This window comes from Pan troglodytes, chromosome 10 (genome assembly GCF_028858775.2).
Source record: "Pan troglodytes isolate AG18354 chromosome 10, NHGRI_mPanTro3-v2.0_pri, whole genome shotgun sequence".
Classification (NCBI taxonomy): domain Eukaryota; kingdom Metazoa; phylum Chordata; class Mammalia; order Primates; family Hominidae; genus Pan; species Pan troglodytes.
Genome location: NC_072408.2, coordinates 79,400,630 through 79,420,802, shown reverse-complemented (window position 1 = coordinate 79,420,802; position 20,173 = coordinate 79,400,630). Strand labels below are relative to the sequence as shown.

Below are 20,173 nucleotides of genomic sequence, written 5' to 3'. Positions count from 1 at the left end.
GATACAGAGATGATCATGGACAATTATCAATCATTAGTATAAACATTATTAATCATTAGCTTTTAATATTACTCTTTGTTGCATTACTAACATAACCTAGGAATAACCGGCGAGTATAGGGTCAGGTGCTGAAGGGACATTGTGAGAAGTGACCTAGAAGGCAAGAGGTGAGCCCTCTGTCACGCCCACATAAGGGCCGCTTGAGGGCTCCTTGGTCAAGCGGTAATGCCAGTGCCAGGGAAGGCACCCGTTCCTTATCAGACTGCAAAAGGGAGTCTCCTTTCCTTGGAGGAGTCAGTCAGGGAACACTCTGCTCCACCAGCTTCTTGTGGGAGGCTGGATATTATCCGGGCCTACCCACAGACATCCAGAGGCCTAAACCCCTCCCTGTGGTGCTGTGCTTCAATGCTCATGCTCCTTGTCCACTTTCATGTTCCTCCCGTACTCCTGGTTTCTCTTTGAAGTTCGTAGTAGATAGCGGTAGAAGAAACAGTGAAAGTCTTAAAGTCTTTGATCTTTCTTATAAGTACGTAGAAGAAAACGCTGACATATGCTGCCTTCCCTCTCTGCTTTGGCTACCTAAAAGGGAAGGGCCCCCTGTCCCATGATCATGTGACTTGCTTTTGCTTGACCTTATCAATCACTTGGATGACTTACCCTCCTTACCCTGCCCCCTTGTCTTGTATACAATAAATATCAGCACGCCCAGCCATTCGGGGCCACTACCGGTCTCCTCATCTTGGTGGTAGTGGTCCCCGGGTCCCAGCTGTTTTCTCTTTATCTCTTTGTCTTGTGTCTTTATTTCTTACAATCTCTTGTCTCCGCAAGCAGGGAGAATACCTGCTAAGTCCTGTAGGGCTGGACCCTACACCATTAGTTTTTGTTTTTGTTTTTGTTTTAAATTGTGTTTTCTAACTATACCATGATATGATTTTATTTTAAAATGTTGCAACTTTAGGCACTTTTATAAAATAACATTTAATAAAATGGCAATGTTGTTTGTGCTCCCTATCTTCTTAGCATAAAACTTCGAAGCATGTTTGTTAATTTTTCTATTAAAAAGATTTCAGCATTAAAATTTCCTCTTATTTCAGGGTATCCTAGATATCAACATCATAAGATAAATTATTTTTAGAGTAGATTGTAAAACATAATATACTCTTAATAACTATGTAAATGAATAGAATTAACTATTGCCCTATTATAAAGTTTATATCTTCAATATTAAAACTGTAAATGTAATGCCTTTGATGCATAGGATCTATGTTCCTCCACAACAGTGAGGTATGTTAGGTTTAAAAAGCAGAAAAATGGGCACGTGAAAGGACTGGTTAATAGTCATTAATGTGGAAAAATGGCAAGGGTCTCTGAGGTTCAAGAAGATCGTCTCCATTAGTTTAAAATTAAATAAATAACAGATTGCCTTATGGAGAAACATTGTTCAATTTGCTAGAGCCATGCAATTAAAATTAAAAGGAAACTCCAGTTTCAGGTACTAGAATACTGTTTTTGGGAGAAAACCATGGAACAATGTAAGTGTCTTTACTGAACCCACCTAAAGCTGATGAGGATCATTAAAATCTGGAATGAGTTTTCAGAATTCATAAAGATGCTGATTCCCTTTTGATCTATAAACCCTTGGAAATAAGAATATGTCGTATGCACAGGGAGCCCATTGGGCTTTCTGCTTATGAGGCTTATGGGTTATGGTAGAATGCAAGTGAATTCTCCTCAGACTTTTCTATTTAAGAAAGGGGGGTTATCATCATAAAAACCAAAACCCCCACCCCATCTGACAATAATGTTCCTCAATCTTAGAGATGATGTAAGTATTAAAAAGCCTCAGGCAGCATCTGTTAAACTGCAAAGCCAGAGTAAATAACTCCACAGTGAAGAGATTCATTCCTCATGCCACTTAGAGGCTGCATTGTGATGTTAGCTGCTTTGTAGATAATGAAATAAAAGCCATAATTTAGTTTCAATTTTGAAATTATACCCTTCATTATAGGAGCACTTTGAAACATCTAAAATGGCAATTAAATAAAGTGTAAAAATTTAATAAATCAGTGAAATATGTAAGACAAAACAGTCAGTATGTGATAAAATCAATTAAATGTCTAAAATATTTTCTTTTCATAGCCTGGGTAATACCAAGTCCAGGAAAATATGAAAGGCAAATGGAGTTAGAGGAAAGCAAGAAGAAGAGAAATTAGAGAAGGGATAAGAGAGAGGTAGGGAGGAGAGGAGATAAAAGAGAAGGAGAGAAGCACAGAGAACGAAGGAAGCAAACAGGAGAGAAGAGAAGAGGGAGAGATTTTGCTCTGTGCTCGCTTCAATGGCTGCACAGGTTGTGACTAAATGAGTCTTTAATTCCCAGATTATTGAATGTGAAATCATGAAATTAAAAGTACTTCATTTAAATACAGAGAAAATTGGAAGTAATCATTAATTTACTTGTTCTTTCTTTCTGTTTTTTATGGATATGAAAACAGTCCTTTGCATTTAGCTTCCTTTATTTAAAAAATAGTAAAATATGTTCTGGGGCTTTCAAATTTAATCCTTCAGGGTTGGGAACACACATAGCAGGGATAAAGACTGAATTTCAAATCATTACAATCAGAGACTTAGCTTAGCTTAGCTCATGGTGTGAAAGAAACCAAGTTAGTGCACACGGGATAATCATAGGAAACTGGACAATATTAGAAGATATTAAGGATGGTGCCAGGGTTGATGCTTCTAGGGAATGGTGCTCAGTGTGATTAGCTGTGGGGCACAGCATTAGGCATTCTGTCAGTGAAAACTGAGAAAACCATCATTCTCAATGTCAAATATCAGCTATATTTTACAATGGAGAACAGGAGCACAAGAAAAGGCCATCAATGTTTGAAGCGCGATCCATTGTAATCAATTAAAAGAGTCTATATTTTGCTTATTTTTCCTTCCTCCTTAACCCTCTCCCCATTTCTCATCTCTCTATATTAGTGAGGTGACTTAATGGCAAAACAAACAAATAAAACTAGCTGGCTTAAATTTCCAGAGTAATAAACCAGAAACAACATAGTAAGGAAATGTTAGATACTCCATAACCTGGACACCAGTCCTTAAAAATCAAGTTTATTTTCACTAATAAAATTCATTTGTGATTGTACCAAGCAGTTTTAAAGCAATTTATTAATCTCAATATATATTACCAGATATGCTCCTTTCTACGCTTAAGAATTTGTTTCATTTAAGAGGCTACATAGCACAAAGCGATATTATTATGTACAGTATGTCCGTTGTCTGTTTAAGGCTGACCACAAAGCAGTGAGACACATGGTCTATATCTCAACACCAACCTTTGTCCATTATACAAATACTGAGTCATTGACAGGATGGTTTTGTTATTTAGTGAATCCTACAGTGGGTTAATAGAATCATTTGAGGAATAGCTGATTGGATCAATGATCTCTGAAGTGGATTGTGGGTCTCCAGGTTTGAAAATTACTACATTCAAACATTCCTTGCAGGCCTTCAACGTTTGACATGTAAAAATACTCTTTGCAAATTATGAATTGAGTAGTCTTTAACGTGTGTGTGTGTGTGCGTGTGTGGTGTGCGTGTGTAAGTAAAAGGAATGGATGTGAATCTGTTGGAAAGAAATGACTGAAGTAAATGCATAATTTCAAATGTTTATAAAAGAAAATAATTAGACTTCATCTTAAAATATTTACCTCTTTGAGTTCACCTTCAGTATTAAGAAATTCTGTGACACCACTGATGAGTTTGGAATTCATAAACAATGCTTCTCCATACCTCAAAAGAAAAAAAGAGTCTTAATGTCAATGCAGGTCATAATTTAAAAAAATATTACTATAAAGATTTTTTAGAGTTTTCTCAAGGGTTCCATTTGCTCAGTGTTGTCAGAGACTGCCAGATCTCTGAGCACTCAAGCCCATTTCTCTAGGGAGTCAGGGAGGGACAAAGAGTCATGGCTTTGGGATATCATCAGGTCCCACCTAATATGGTTCACAGTGTTTCAGAGAAGTCTGAGTTGTAGCAAATTTTTTAAAGGGGCCCTCTAAAACTGGATTTAGGGATTAACAGTATATTTCCAAGCCAAGGCCTGAGAACAAAATATTTTAAAACTTTCAATTACAAAGCAACCTAGCTTACTGGAAGGGAAAATGATTCCATAAAAGGCAAGAGGAGCTGCAGGATCAACCTGGGCACTGTCAGATCCTTTGATATGATTAGTCATAATTGACACTGGCATTTTCATATTATTTTATTCTTAGAAATTGAGGCAAAATGCATTCTCAAAAATGCATTTTCTTATTTCATTCTTAGAAACTGATGCAAAATACATTCTCAAAAATGCATTTTTATATTTCATTCTTAGAAACTGAGGCAAAATGCATTCTCAAAAATGTTCTCCAAAATATTAGCTTTTTTCATGTGTACATTAAAGTAAAACATCTACTTGTTCATTTGGATTGCCTAATCCTTGTACTACAAACACGATTACTTGACTTTTGACCCAAGACAAGGAACAACTTGTGTCAGTGAGTTGAAAAGAATACTCATTTTACTGATTTGTCCCTTCTATGCTAAGGATACCTATCACAGGTTATCATACTTTTAGAACTAAGGTGAGTACAATAAAAATAAGACTCTGGGTTTTTAAAGACAAGGCTCTACACACTGTTATAAGGGGTTTTTTATTGCTTCCCTAACTTGTAGGATCTTAAGCATCTAATTTAAGATTTAATTTAGCTTCTGTAGAACTTAGTTTTCTCATCTATAAAATGAGAAGGTTGAACTAAATGACCACTGAGATTTGTTGTAATTCTGACATTGAACTATTCCACAGAAAAAAAGTTAGCTAAGTAAAAGCAAACAAATAGGCATTCAATAATAATGTAAGTGATCATTTTCAATCAGTATGTGGGTACAAAATTGTCCAATTATGCAGGCAAATAACAATTCTTTTTCTAAAGAAGTGTTAGTTGTTTTTACTTATATTGTCCTGTGAAGATATAACAAGAAAATAATAAGGTACAGTCTGTTCCTTGAAGGTATTATACTATCCACTTGAAGAGCTAGACATGTAATCAGATAATATTTCCACGTATTGTGGCTAAATGTGGTGGTGATAAAATTATACACAGTGCTCAGAGAGGATTTCTTTATCTGTAGGGTCTTGGGAATGGCTTCTGAGAGAAAATGGCATCTAGATTGACCATGGAGTAGTTCTGAGCAACAGGAAAGAAAGTAATTTTAGGCAGAAGATGAACATAAACAAAGACGAAGAGACGTGAAAAGACATGGTTTGTGCAGACAAGTACAAGCAGTTTGATATTAACAGTGCATACAGGCCAAGGCGGTGGCTCACGCCTGTGATCCCAGCACTTTTGGGAAGCTAAGGCAGGTGGATTGCTTGAGCTCAGGAGTTGGAGACCAGCCTGGGCAACATGGGGAAACCTTGTCTCTACAAAAAATAGAAAAATTAGCCGGGTGTGGTGGTGTATGTCTGTAGTCCCAGCTACTCAGGAGACTGAAGTGGAAGGCTCACCTGAGCTCAGGAGGTCAAGGCTGCAAAGAGCTGTGATTGTGCCACTGTGCTCCAGCCTGGGTGACAGAGTGAGACCTTGTCTCAAAAAACAAAAAACAACATCAACAAAAAAAATTAGTCCATACACTGATACATTGTGAGCCTGAGGATTGAAGAACAAGACGCTGACAAAATATGCAGAGGACATATTAAGGGGCTTAAATTATAAATCTCACATAGAAAGTTTTATAGCAGGGAAATATCACATTTGCTTTTCTGAAAGGTTCTTGGGATGAAGGGAAGAGGCTAAAGTGTGTTTATATAATTATAGAGGCAGTGAGACAGAAGGCTATTATTGTAAGAGTACTGGGAAGAGATGAGAACCTGCACTGGGGAAGTGGTCACAAAAAAAGAGGAATAATTCAACAAACTTTAGAAAATGTTAAATTGATATAACCTAGAGTCTAATTGTTATATATGGCAAGAGAAAAGGGGATGCCTATGTAGACTTCCAGATGTTGGGCTTGAGCAATTGGTGGATGGCTACAAGATTTACTGAGAAAAGGAGGATAAAAGAAAAATCACCCATTTAGCTTTGCAGGCACACTCATAAAGGAAACCTCGATGGCCAATTAACCACCACAGGGAGAAAGGCAGGGCAAATGTCTGAATTAGAGATACAGATTTGGGAGTAATTGAAACCATGAGAGTAGAAGGCATCTAAAATCAGGAAGAACTTGCAGAGTGGGAAGAAGAGTACCTTCACGGGAAGAAGAGCTCCGTGAATGCCAGCATTCAAAAAATCGACAGAGGAGCAGGAGCCCGTGAAGATTATGCTCCTATTTGTCAATGTAAACACCATCGTATTTTTAGATAGGATGGAGATCATGGATTCAGTGAGACAAAATAAGCATATCAGGAACCAAACATTTTTTGGTAGGCAATAAACTATATATGCCTATAATTGCATTGCCCTGAACACTGATTTACAAAACCACTCCCTAAAGAAACTGTGTATTGGTAGATGTTTGATATTCTTTTAAGTTAAATGTTTGTATACATTAATTTTACCTTAAGTGTCTATTCACTCTATTATATGCACAAAAGCAAAGCAAGCTTTAATCGTCCAACTATTATAAGATCTGAGCTGAAAATATTAAAAAAGTCAATGTGTCTTATAGAAATATCAGTGTTTTCTGTCAATGAAATACCTATGGATAGAGTGTTTTAATATGACACAGCCATTCTAATTGAACTCATTATACCAGGGCAACTGATGAAGGTATGCTTAAAAATAATAAAGTTTACACACTAGCTTTTTAGAGACAGAACAGTAAGTCTGCTTACTGTCTGGGAACATTTAAGTTAAAGAAAAACAAGCAGCATTTACACGCTTTATAATAAATTGAATTTTAATAGGCCATAGAGATTATCAGAGTAATAAACTAGTGTGTATTATAATATATTTAAATGCATAATGAAATATCTTATAAAATTGAGGCTAAAGAATTCTCACCATGAAACAAGATGTCCTGGGAGTAAATTTTACTGCAACTGGAATTATACAATGATTCAAATGATTAATATTCCTTCTCTATATCATGGTTTTATTCAGGTATTTTAAGATATTTATATTTATTTAAAGAAAATTTAAAACAATTATACGGAAGTAATTAATGTTTTATTTTTATAATACCACTGTATTTATAAATCATTTCTATAACATATTCAAGATACAGGGGTTTTATGATACAGTGTCTTCAACTTTGGACAGTCTGATAGATTTTCCAGGAAAGTTGCTCAGCTAAGCCTTTTATACTCCAAATGTTTGCACATATAATTAATTTATCAATTTTAATAAATGAATTATAGAATTTTAAAAATAATTTGGAGTTCCACGGGAGTGGCAACATTTATCTTGGTTGAATATTTTAAAATCTAAACCTATTGCATGGATCTTAGCTTTAACACAAAACTTGGGCCTTCATTCCTCCTATGTCGGCTTTAATTTACTCATTCAAGTAAGAATTCTAATTTCTACCTGGTATTTAATATCTTCCATTTATCCCTGAAAAACTTCCAGGCAAGGTCTCGACCATGTGGATTTCGAGCTACATGGATTATGACATCAATTGCATCTTGATCCAGCACCACCTCAGAATTCAGTGACAGATTTAGAAGCCTTCAAAGATAGAATTTTGTAAAAATTTTTAGTCCAATAACTTAAACATTTTTATAATCTTACTAAAATTATAGGACCTAGTTTGTCATATTCTTCAAAAGAATAGTCTAGTGCAATCTTTAATAATGCAAACTTATAAATAGAACACATTTCCGTTTATAAAAGAGGATCAAACTCATAGTATTTTAATTAAAAACATTAAACTCTAAAAAAATCTTGTGAAAGGATATATCACAATTCTGGTTTGATGATTCAAATTCTCCTTTTAAATTCTTTATATTAAACACTTTTATAATAAAATATCTTCTTAAACATATATAAATTATATAAAATAATTACTCATAAAAAGATATAACCTCTGAAATCAAGTAGCTTTAGTCATTAACATGGCAGTTTTCCTCACGTTTAGGAAGATATATTTTAAAATAACTAGCATATATTCAAGTAAATAAAAGCAACTTCAGAGCAATTTGATTAACAGAGAATACTTTCATTAGAGAAACACATTTAGAAAATCAGTCGGCCTACCTGTTTAATAAATTCCTGTCATCACTGCAAGTTAAGGCTTCCAATAATATTTTCTTCTCAGAAACTGCTGTGGTGGAATGGAATTTCATCCATATGAATTCCCAGACATCCTCATCCAGCAGTGACACTCCTGTACAGTATACGATGTCTCTAACATTTAGTGGTATTCTAAAGAAGCAACCCATGGTGGTTTTCTATTAATTAAAAGCTTAACAGTACTGAAAATAAAGACAGGTTTTGCTTTATTTACTACAGTCAGTTTTTTAAAAGATTATTTTGCTAATTAGATTTTACCTGAAACAGAATACTACATAGTAATAATATTTTAAAAATATTTCTCACTGGATGAATAAAATAATGTCTTTTATTCAAAGGTAGTTTTGAACATAATTATTATTTCCACTCTTGACTATACTACTGGATGAATAAAATAATGTCTTTTATTCAAAGGTAGTTTTGAACATAATTATTATTTCCACTCTTGACTATACTTAAACAAAAATAGTAACATAAAGGCTTCACAAACCCATGAAAATAAGGCACTTTATCTTTTCACCAACTTTAATATGGCTATTACACAAAGATTTTGCTCTCATAATTGGTAGACCCAAGAATGTCAAGAAAGTACCAGTTGAGGACACTAATTAATTTGGATAGAACGGAAACATTTTCTCTTAAATTCTTAGATAACTTTCTCTATAAGTAATTTTCTCAAGCAACTCTCCAAATTTTGGAGACCTAGAAGATTATAAATATAGGTAATAAACAGATACCAAAACATAAGTAGAAAGTTATTTTTTCCTATGTTTATAAAATAACTTAAAATATACTAAAATTTGACTTTGATCCAAAATGCAATATTATAGTGGGAAAGAGTAAATTTAATTAGACTTGGCTATTCATAAGTTGAAAATTTTCATCCCTACTTTGCCTCAGTGATTTTTCTTACTAAATATTATTTCTTTAAGTTTTGGTATGTACCCTACATTTACTGACTTTTTAATATGCTTCTCTGAAAAATGCTCCAATACTTTTTTTTAAAGTTTCAAAATTTAATTTTGCTTTTTTTCAACATTCACTAATCTATTATCAAATTTCTCATTAATAATTTGAATGTGGCAGTAATATACTGCTTTCTCTGGATAGCAAAAGCAAACAATGCCTTCTAAAGATTTAGGACCATGATGATTAAAACACTGCTATGATTAAAGGAGTATTTGGAAAACAGGAAGAATTGTGTGAATAACTACCAGTAAGATGATCTGAATCTCATTTTGTTAAGCAGCTAAGAAGGGCTACAATCAGAATATGTGGCACTATACCAAGTGTGTAGAATTCTAAGAAAGTATCATACAAAATTAATGTTCCCAGAAAAGGCTAAACTTATTCTGTCTTTTTCAGCAAATAAAGTTATTTGGAGAAATGTTACTTTAATTTTGTTAACTGAAGCCCTTTTTCCTTGTGGCATTAGAAAACATTTTGTTTGATTTGTTTTTAATGAAACAAAGGAAACACAGACATAGAATAAACCATTAAAGAGCTTCACATCTTTCTCTTGTTTTCCATCTCAGCACTGGAAGCCCTGTGGAAAGTACCAACAAAAGCCTTCTCAATTATTGGTGACATGTTCTCTCTGCTGTGTTTATGACCAGCTTGACAAAGGGCATCCCTGAAATCACAAAAGGCATTGCCACCACATTTTGAAGGATGTGCTCAGTTCTGGTTAAGATTACAGAGATGCCTCCATCTTTAATAACTTAAATCAACAGCTATAAAACAGAGTGGGTCTTTTCCTCAGTATATTATAGGCTACAGAGCACAACAGTGCATTATTGCCCTACTTTTGCCAAAAGAGTGAATAAAAACTTGCAAGAAAAAAAACAATAAAATATCTACTGAAATCACTAACCCATCAATGTACATTTCCTTAATATTAAGCATGATACTATAGTAAGTTTACTTTCTAAGATGTATTTATTAAGCAATTAATATACTAGAGAGAATATAGGGATAGAGCCCCTTAAGTCAGGTTTTTTGTATCGCCTATAGAACCAATCTCCAATATCAATGTTCAAGAAGAAAAGGCATGTAGAAATATAGAAAAAAAAAGTAACAGAATATACTAAACTATGTTGCCCGGAAGGCACTTGAGTGCCACATACTATACTGGTGCCATATATGACAGTTGCCAGTAAAAAGTACCCAGACCCTGGCAACCATCATTCCACTCTTTAATTTCATAAGCTTCACTTTTTAAAATATCTCGTATAAGTGGAATCATAACTGTCTTTCTCTGACTGGCTCTTTCACTGAGCATAAAGTCCTCCAGGTTCATAAATATTGTAAATATTGAAAAATGTCCTGCTTTGTAAAGGCTGAATAGTATTTCATTGTATGTGTACACTACGTTTCCTTTATCCATCCATCTGTTGATGAACATTTAGATTGTTTCCACATCATGGCTAATGTGACTAGTGCTGCAATAAACTTGGGAATGCTAATATGTTTTTGATATTTTGATTTCAATTCTTTTAGATAAATATCTACAAATGGGATGCTGGATTATATTGTAGTTCTATTTTTAGTTTTTTGAGAACATTCCATACTGTTTACCAGAGCAGCTGCACTATTTTGCATTCGCATAAGCAGTATGGAAGGATATTGATTTCTCCACAACCTTGACAACATTTGCTGTGTTTTGTTTTTTTTCATAATAGCTATCCTGAGTGTGAGGTGATATTTCATTGTGATTTTCATTTGCATTTTTCTGGTGATTAGTGACTTTTTTTCATATACCTGTTGGCCACCTCTATGTCATCTGGTGAGAAAAGTCTTTTCAAATCCTTACCCCTTTTTGTAATTGGATTAATATTGTTTTCCTATTGAGTTGAAGGAGTGTCTTATATATTTTGGAGATAAACCCTTATTCAGATATATGGTTTGCAAATATTTTCTCCCATTCTGTGGGTTGCCTTTTTACTTTTGTTGATTGTTCCCTTTGCTGTGCAGAAGCTTTTTAGTTTGATGCAGTCCCACAATTTATTTTTATGTTGCCTATGCTTTTGATGTCATATCCATGAAATCATTGCCAAGACCAATGTCATGAAGTTTTCCCCTGTGATTTCTTTAAGAAGTTTACAGTTTGGGGCCCCATTTAACTCTTTAATTCATTTTGAATTGATTTTTGTGTACGGTATATAAAACAAAGGTCCAATTTCATTATTTCTTTTGTATGTGGATATCCAGTTTTCCCAGCACAATTTGTTGAAAAGACTATCTTTTTTTTTTTTATCTTTTTGTGTATTTGTCACCATTGTTGAAGAACAGTTGGGCATATATTTGTGAATTTATTTTTGGCTTTATATTCTGTTTAATTGGTGTATATGTTGGTCTTTATTATAGTACCATATTATTTTGACCACTGTAGCTTTGTAATATATTTTAAAATTAGCAAGTGTGATTCCTCTAGCATTGTTCTCCTTTCTCAAAATAGGTTTGGCATTTAAAGTAGTCTTTTGTGGTTCCATATGAATTGTAGAATTGTTTTTTTTTTTAAGTGTCATTGGAATTTTGATAGAAATTGCATTGAATCTGTAGATTGCTTTGGATAGTATTGCAATTTTAAAATATTAATTCTTCCAATCCATGAACATCAGATGGCTTTCCATTTGTGTCTTCTTTATTTTCTTTCATCAATGTTTTATGGATTTTAGTACATACATTTTTCATTTCCTTAGTTCAGTTTATTTCTAAGTATTTTATTCTTTTGAAAGTTTATTTTTGTATTTTTTTTTCATAGAGATGGGGTCTATGTTTCCCAGGTTGGTCTCAAACTCTTGGCCTCAAGTGATCCTCCCACCTTGGCCTCCCAAAGTGTTGAGATTATAGGCATGAGCCGCCACGCCCAGCCTATTTTATTATTTTTGGTGCTGTTGTGAGATTGCTTTCCTGAGTTACTTTTCAGATAGTTTATTGTTAGTGTACAGAAACACTACTGATTTTTGTGTGTTGATTTTATATCCTGAAAATATACTGAATTTGTTTATTAGTTCTAATGGTTTTTGGTGGAGACTTTAGGGATTTCAACATATGAGATCATGTCATGTACAAACAGGGACAATTTTACTTCTCCCTTTTCAATTAGGATGCCGTTTATTTCTTTTTCATCCCTATTTTCTCTGGCTAAGGTTTCCAGTACTATGTTTAATACAAGTGGTTAAAGGAGGTATTCTGATTTTGTTCTTGGTTGTAGAGGAAAAGCTTTCAATTTTTCACCATTGAGTATAATGTTAATTGCAGGCTTTTCATATATGGCCTTAATTATGTTGAGGCACTTCCCTTTTATTCCTTATTTGTTGAGAATTTTTTTTTATCATGAAAGGATGTTAAATTTTGTCAGTGCTTTGTATTTATTGAGATGATCATGTGATTTTTATCGTTTATTCTAATAAGGTGGTATATAACATTAATTGATTTTTGTATGTGGAAGCATCCTCGCATCTCAGAGATAAATATCAGCTGGTCATGGTGTATTATCCCTTAATGTAATATTGGTTTCAGGCTGCTAGTATTCTGTAGAGGATTTCTGCATAGGGGTAGTTACCTGTAGTTTTCATTTCTTGTGATGTCTTCACCTGGCTTTGCTACCAGGGTGATGCTGGTAACATAAGTTTGGAAGTGTTCCTCATCAATTTTTTTGAAAGTTTCAGAAGGATTGCAGGATTCTTTAAATGTTTGGTAGAATTCACCTTTCAGTGAAGTCATCTAGTCCTAGGTTTTCTTTGTAGGGAGGTTTTTGATTACTAATTCAATCTCCATCCCAGTTATAGATCTGTACAGACTTGCCAATTCTTCATTGGTTAGTCTTGATAAGCTATATTTTGTAGGAGCATGTCCATTTTTCTGTTATTTCATTTGTTGGCATATAATTGTTCATAGTAGTTTCTTTTGATCCTCTTTATGTCTGTGGCATCAGTTGTAATATCTACTCCTTCATTTCTCTTTTTATTTGAGTCTTCTCTCTTTTTCATTAATTAATCTAAGATTTATCAATTTTATCTTGTCTGATTTATTCTATTGTTTTTCTATTTTCCATTTTTTTTTGTTCTTATCTTTGTTATTTCCTCCCTTTTGCTAACTATGTGGATAGTTTGTTCTTCATTTTCTATCTCCTTGAGGTGTAAAGGTAGTTTTAGGTCATTATAAATATAGGTATTTATCACAATAAACTTCCCTCTTAGTACTGCTTTTACTGTATCCCATAAGTTTCAGTATGATGTGCATTCATTGTGCTTTCATTTTTGTCTTGATGTAGTTTTTACTTTCCTTTTGGATTTCTTCTTGACTCAATTGTTGTTCAAGAGTATCTTGCTTAATCCACATATTTGTAAACTTTTCCATTTTCTTTTTGCTATTGATTTGTAGTTTCACTTCATTTTGTTTAGGAAAAGTATGTGGTATAATTTCAATCTTCTTAAATTTGTTAAGACTTGTTTTATGACCTAACATGTAATCCAACTTGGAGAAAGTGATACGTGTGCTTGAGAAGAATGTATATTCTGTTGCCGGACAGTAGGATATTCTGTGTATGTCTGTTAAGTCCATTTGGTTTATAGTGTTGTAAGCCCTCTCTTTCCTTATTGATCTTCTGTCTGGATATTTTATTTATTATTAAAAGTTGAATACTGCTATTTTTAATGTTTTTTATTTCTCCCTTCAGTTCTGTCAATATTGGCTTTATATATTTAGGTGCTCTAATGTTGAATGCATATATGTTTATAATTTGTTGTATCTTTCCAGTGGTTTGACACTTTTATTATAATATAGTGCCCTTCTTTGTTTTTGTGATGGTTTTTTACTTAAAGTCTGTTTTGTCTCATACAAACATAGCTACACCTGCTTTCTTCTGCTTTTCCATTTGCACAGAGTATCTTTTTCCATCCCTTCACTCTCAGCCTATATGTGTCCTTAAAGTGAGACTCTTACCGACACTGTGCATGTAGGTCTTGCTTTGTTAATCCATTCAGCCACTTTTTTTTGATTGGGAAGTTTAATCCATTTATATCCAAGGTAATATTGATAGGGAAGAATTTATTTTTGACATTTTAACAAAATTGTTTTCTATTGGTCTCATTTTTTTCCTGTCTTTTTCTCTCTTGCCATCTTCCTTTTTTTGAGTTTTTATATTGATATGCTGTGATTTGTTTTTCCCTCTCTTTTATGTAACTTCTAGGGCTTTATTAGTGTGCTTACCTTGATGTATACATATCTTATAACAGTCTATTTTAAGCTGATAACAACTTAAGCTTAAATGTACACAAAAACTCCACAATTTAACTCCTGTCCTCACACTGTTATTGTTTTCACAATTTGTACCTATTCATATTGTGTACCTTTTAATATATTTTAGTCATACTCATTTTAATACTTTTGTCATTTAAATTTTATACTAGAATTAAAAATTATTTACCCACCACCATTACAGTAATAAAGTATTTGTATTTATATATATGTTGATTTTTATCAATGAGTTTCATACTTTCTTATGCTACTTTGTTGCTGTTTAGCATCCTTTTATTTCAACTTGAAGAATTTCCTTTAGCATTTCTTTCAAGGCAAGTCTGCTGGTGATGACCTCACTTGGCTTTTATTTGTCCGAGAAAGTCATTATTTTTCTTTTATTTGTAAATGACATTATTGCTTGTATACTTTTCTTGGTTGACAATTTTCTTTTTCCTTTCAGCATTTTGAATATAACCTCTCACTTCCTTCTAGCTTGCAAGATTTCTGCTGAAAAATCTTTTGATATTTCTGTAAGTGTTCCTTAGCAGGTGCCAAGTCACTTTCCTTTTGCTGCTTTCAAAATTCTCTTTTTTACTTTTGCCAATTTAATTATAATGTGTCTTGATGTACATTTCCTTAAGGTCACTTTATTTGCGGTGTTTGGGCTTTTTGCTTCTGAATGTCCATTTCCTTCTCTAGATTTGTGAAGTTTTCAGCCATTATATCTTTGAAAGAGCTGTCTAGTCCTTTCTCTTTATTTTCTGCTTCTTGGACTTACATGGTATATATATTGGTCCATTTGCTGGTATCCCAAAAGTCCCTTAAGCTTTCTTCACTTCTTTTCATTATTTTACATTTTTGCTCTTTTAAGTAAATTTTTAAATTTTAAATACTTGTCTTTAAGGTTGCTGATCAATACATCTTCACGAATCTGATCTGCTGTTTAACCCTTCTATTAATAGTAAATTTTTCAGTTACATTATTGTGTTGTTCAGCTTCATCACCTGTTTAGTACTTTTAAATGTTTTATATCTCCTTGTTTAAATTATCATTTTTTAATGCACTGTACTCTTGACTTCAGTGATCTTCTTTATGATAGTTATTTTGAAGTATCTGTCAGGTAAATCATATGTTTCATTATGGTCAACTTTTGAAGATTTATCTTGTTCCTTTGTTTGGGACATCTTTCCTAGATTTTTATTTTTTTTTCTGACTATCAGTTCATGTCTACACATTAATCAATTCTCCAAATTCAAAAACTGGCCTTGTACAGAAGAAGATACTCACCCAATAGCCTGGCTAGAGATTCTGGGAACCTCTACTAACTGTCTTTATTCCCAGGGAGAAGCAGGTAGCTGTGGTTTTGTCTGCTATCTCTGTGCTGAGCTGGGGAGAAGCTGCAGTGTCTTAACAGTCCAAGCCACTGCTTCTGTTCTCCCCTCAGTGGCTAGCCTGCACCAGGCCTATCAGAATGCCAAGACTGAGAAGTAGAATGTTTGTTAATTCTTTGGGGTGCCCCAGAGAAGTTTGAGCAGTAGATGCACAGATCAACTCTTTCCCTCCCCATGGGGAAACCAAGAGCTGGGATTTTCCCTCTATTTGCTCTGTGCTGAGCAGTAGAAAAGATCTATGACACTTATTAGTCCAAACTCCTCTCTCTGTCTTCCTCCAGCTAGCTAGACTATGGCAGATCTGTCAGAGCTCCAAGACTAGTAAAGCAAATGCTCATTCTTTGGGCAGCACCAGAAACGTTGAAGCACTGGAAGCATGGATCAAATCTCTCCCTAAGAGGCTGTCAAGAATTGGGATTTTTTTTTTCCCATCACTCTGTGCTGACCAAGGGAAAAAAGATATGGCATCTCTTGCTCAAGCCACCATCTCCATTCTCCCTCACACGGCTAGATTGTGCTAGACTTTTTAGAGTTCCAAGGCAGGCAAGACAGAAGCCAGTCTTCTGGGGATACCCTTGAAAATGGTAAGACACTCGATGCATGAACCTACCTCATTTCTCCCCTGGGAGAAGCCGGGAGGAGGAATTCTCTTTCTGATCATTTGACTATGTGCTGGGGAGTAGAGATTCTGATAAGTGTGTGTCCTGAATCTCTCTACTAGCTTTGATGAGTGGTTTTACACTCACTAATGATACAGGAACATTTCAATTAGTTTCTGGATTTCTCACAAAGGGAATTTGCCCATAAATTGTTGCTGAATCATTGTGTTTGTCAAAGGAAGAAGAATCTAGTGCTTCCTGCTCTACCATCTTGCTGACACCACACCAAAAATTGTATACCCTTCAAGAGGGTATCATTGCCATGACTGGGCCTAACCAGTGAGCCGCAGAGTAATACCAAGGCATCCAGCATATAATCTTCTGAGAGTTGAACTGTACACAAATGTTACCTGTAACTTTTTTTTAATTACTTTTTTTAAAAATCCACAGTTTAATCAGTCATCTTGGATAAATGTTTGATGTTGGAAAGACTGGGTTTCTGACAATAAGTATTCATTCTGTTCACCAGCATTGAAGTGATACTTGTTAAAACACAGCCTCTGGGTGAGTTAAAAGGACATAAAGTAGCAGTATACTTAAGGAGCTACTGTATGGCAAGCTGGTCATATGCAGAGCAAGAAGAAGAGATTCTGAAAGGACACTCAACAATAAAATGTTGGATAAAATGACAGACAATCCACCCTGAAGGAATCTAACACAAATGGATAAAATAACAGATAGACCACCCTGAAGGAATCTAACACAAATACAGGGCAAAGAAGGTCTCTGAAGGCAAAGCTGCCTAGAACAAGGGCAGGTTCTATATTTGTATCTGTAGCCTCAAATCAAGAGAAAGACTGCATACTTTGAATGTGCTTTACAAAAAACTGCTGGTCAAGTTTCAGTCTTCTCAATGGCTGTTCGTCACATAGCAGAGATATCAAATTTGATGAAATTTCATTACTATGAAAATGAAACATATATTTACATATACAATTTAAAGCATGTTGATGGTCCATTGAAAAATAGTCCTCAGTCTCAGCTACAAATCCTCAAAATATCAGGGAAGAAATAGCCCTATTAGCAGTTGCTAAGAAGTACAATTGCATAGGTTTAAATGACTCCTTAGAAGAGAACAAATAGCACCTCTTCTCACCCCATCAACTCCTCATGTTTTTTATCCATGCAGCAGATGAAGAATCAATGTAAAGTTCACAAGATCATTTTTACTCACGCCTATAAATGAAACAAGATTGGTAAGCACCGGATATGCCAAGGGCCTTCAGTTCCCAATGACTTCCATTGTTAATGAAACCCCCTTTTGTTGCTAAATTTGTAAAGATGTTCTAATAACATTTCAGCAAAATGATTGCTCTAGGGACAGTTTAAGATCTCTTTGTATAAACCAAAGTCATTAGAAACAAATGAAAATGCCCATTTGTTTGTAAAGCATGAGCTAAAAACACCCCACAGAACGCACAGTTATGAACAGTACAAATGAGTCCTGTGAGACTCTTGATATTAGGATTACAAGGAGAGGGCCCCTCCTAGTGAACATGGAAATTGTTTATAAGAATGTGAATATTCCCACAGTCATTTCTCTTTAAACGCTGCTTGAGAATTAAATTCTTTAATAGAATTTTATTATCTGGGAAGGAAAACTGTGTTTGTTTTTCTCTAGGTACAGTATACATGATAAACATGAACAGTGAGTTAGCCTCTCCTAGCTACCCTCATACAAGATGAATCCCGGGGTAATGCTTAGCCAAAATAAAATAACTTCATCTTTTTTAGGATACTGACATTACAGAAATTATTACCTAATTAGAGTAACTTGTTTGATAGCTTATTCCATTCTCATTTTAAATAGGATTGTGACAGAGTTCTTTGTACAATAACACTTTTGAAAGCATAGAAGTTCAGTGTATCATTGTGAAATAATTTATTTTCATATTTTACTGATATATTTAACTTTGTTATCTTACTCAAAGCAAATGCTTTGGAAGTAAAAGTGAAAAAATTAAGTAGGTAGAAAAATAAAGACATGCATCTTTCAGGAAAAATGTTTTACCGAGTTAAATAATAATGATGGCTGCCTTAGTCTGAACAGCTATGACAAAGTACCATATACTGGGAGGCTTATAAACAATAGAAATTTATTTCTCACAGCACTGGAGGCTATGTCTGAGGCTAGGGTAACAGCATGGTCAGGTTCTTGAGACGACCTCCTGCCAGGTTGTAGACTGCTGACTTCTTGCATTCTCACGTGGCAGAAACAGGGCTAAAAAACAATCTGGGGTTTCTTTGATGAGGTCTTTAATCGCATTGTGAGGGCTTCAGCATCATAAACTGTGATTTAGCTCCGAAAGACCCTACTTCCTAATACTATCATATGACCCTACTTCCTAATACTATCATATTGGGGGTTAGGATTTCAACATACAAATTTGGGAGAAAAATATACTGTTGATTCATAAAAACTGTGGAATGAAAAATATGTCATTCATTCATAAAAACAGTGGAATGAAACTAAATCATAGTGAATTGGTATTTTAGTTATTAAATGAAAAACACTGAAATGAATTAATAAGATAAATAATTAAGACAGTCTCCAAAGATTTTGCTGTGAATGTTTTCATTGCTTTGTGGTAGAAAATCTGAACTCAACTAAAATATCAACAATAAGGCACTGGTTTAAGTTAACATACAAATAGCAACTGACAATGATATAGATTAATAATTAGTCATATAATAAAATACACCACAGATAAAGTAGAATGCATATATTAATGAATAATATGTATAATACCATTGCATAAGTTTACAAAAATAACATAATGTGTACGTTCTTAGTAAAAATAGACTGAAAGGACAGACGAGTATCTTAACATCTGCCTCAGGGTTTGGTCATTACAGGTAACTACTCTTTCTTTTCTTAAACTCATATATTTTGGAAATCCTTTAATAACTTTTATAATTAGTTTGGAAATAAGTAAATGTATAATTACATTTGTAAAAATAAATTCTGTTACTGTTAGAAGAAAACACATTCAATATATAAAAATGCTGTTGAATAATATGTAGAGATAAATTTAAAATATCTTACAGAGGAAAATTATACTTGCCAAAGAAAAAAATATTTAAAATACAAATTTTGATACTTAATTATGACATAAGTCTATTTCTAAGCAAGTTTTTGGCAGACCTAATTTGACCAGTAACTGCCTCTAGATCCAGGTAAGTCAAGGTCATTTCTTTGGGCTTCATTTTTTACCCTAATTGGACAGGGCTAAACACATGAGTTCTAAAGTCCCTTCTTGCTCTGTGAGTACAAGATTCTTTCATTAGTGATTGTATTAACACTGAAATGTGGATTTAATTATTTTCCAAGACAATGAAAAACATTTCTCAAACCACTAGCCTCTCTAAGAGCACCTCATTCTTTCAGTGGTAGTATACGTGCCATTGATTTAGAGTGAGGCCTAACAATTAATTTATAATTAATTAATTCATTTGAAAGATTGTTTGTCTACTCTAACTGAAAATTAAAACCTCTGGTGGAGGCTTCCTTGAAAATATTCCAAATCTGGAGAGGAGCCAAGATGGCCGAATAGGAACAGCTCCGGTCTACAGCTCCCAGCGTGAGCGACACAGAAGA

At 34.1% G+C, this 20,173-nt stretch overlaps 1 protein-coding gene across 3 annotated transcripts in view; it reads right to left on the bottom strand.

The window, feature by feature from the left end:
* The window catches only part of TRHDE (thyrotropin releasing hormone degrading enzyme), a 393,091-nt gene that overhangs the window by 4,888 nt on the left and 368,030 nt on the right, over positions 1–20,173 (bottom strand). Inside the window, exons 16-19 of one of the 3 annotated variants that reach the window (XR_010148080.1) lie at positions 8,244–8,411; positions 7,575–7,715; positions 7,050–7,087; positions 3,714–3,795 (exon numbers count right to left, since the gene is read on the bottom strand). Coding sequence is in view for 2 of the 3 variants with exons in the window: in XM_016923853.4 (XP_016779342.1) it covers positions 3,714–3,795; positions 7,575–7,715; positions 8,244–8,411 (391 nt within the window). In the remaining variant the exon portion in view is untranslated. Of the gene's footprint in view, positions 1–3,713; positions 3,796–7,049; positions 7,088–7,574; positions 7,716–8,243; positions 8,462–20,173 lie in introns of those variants that run through there. The other 2 variants (XM_016923853.4, XM_016923855.4) reach the window with 2 other exon arrangements.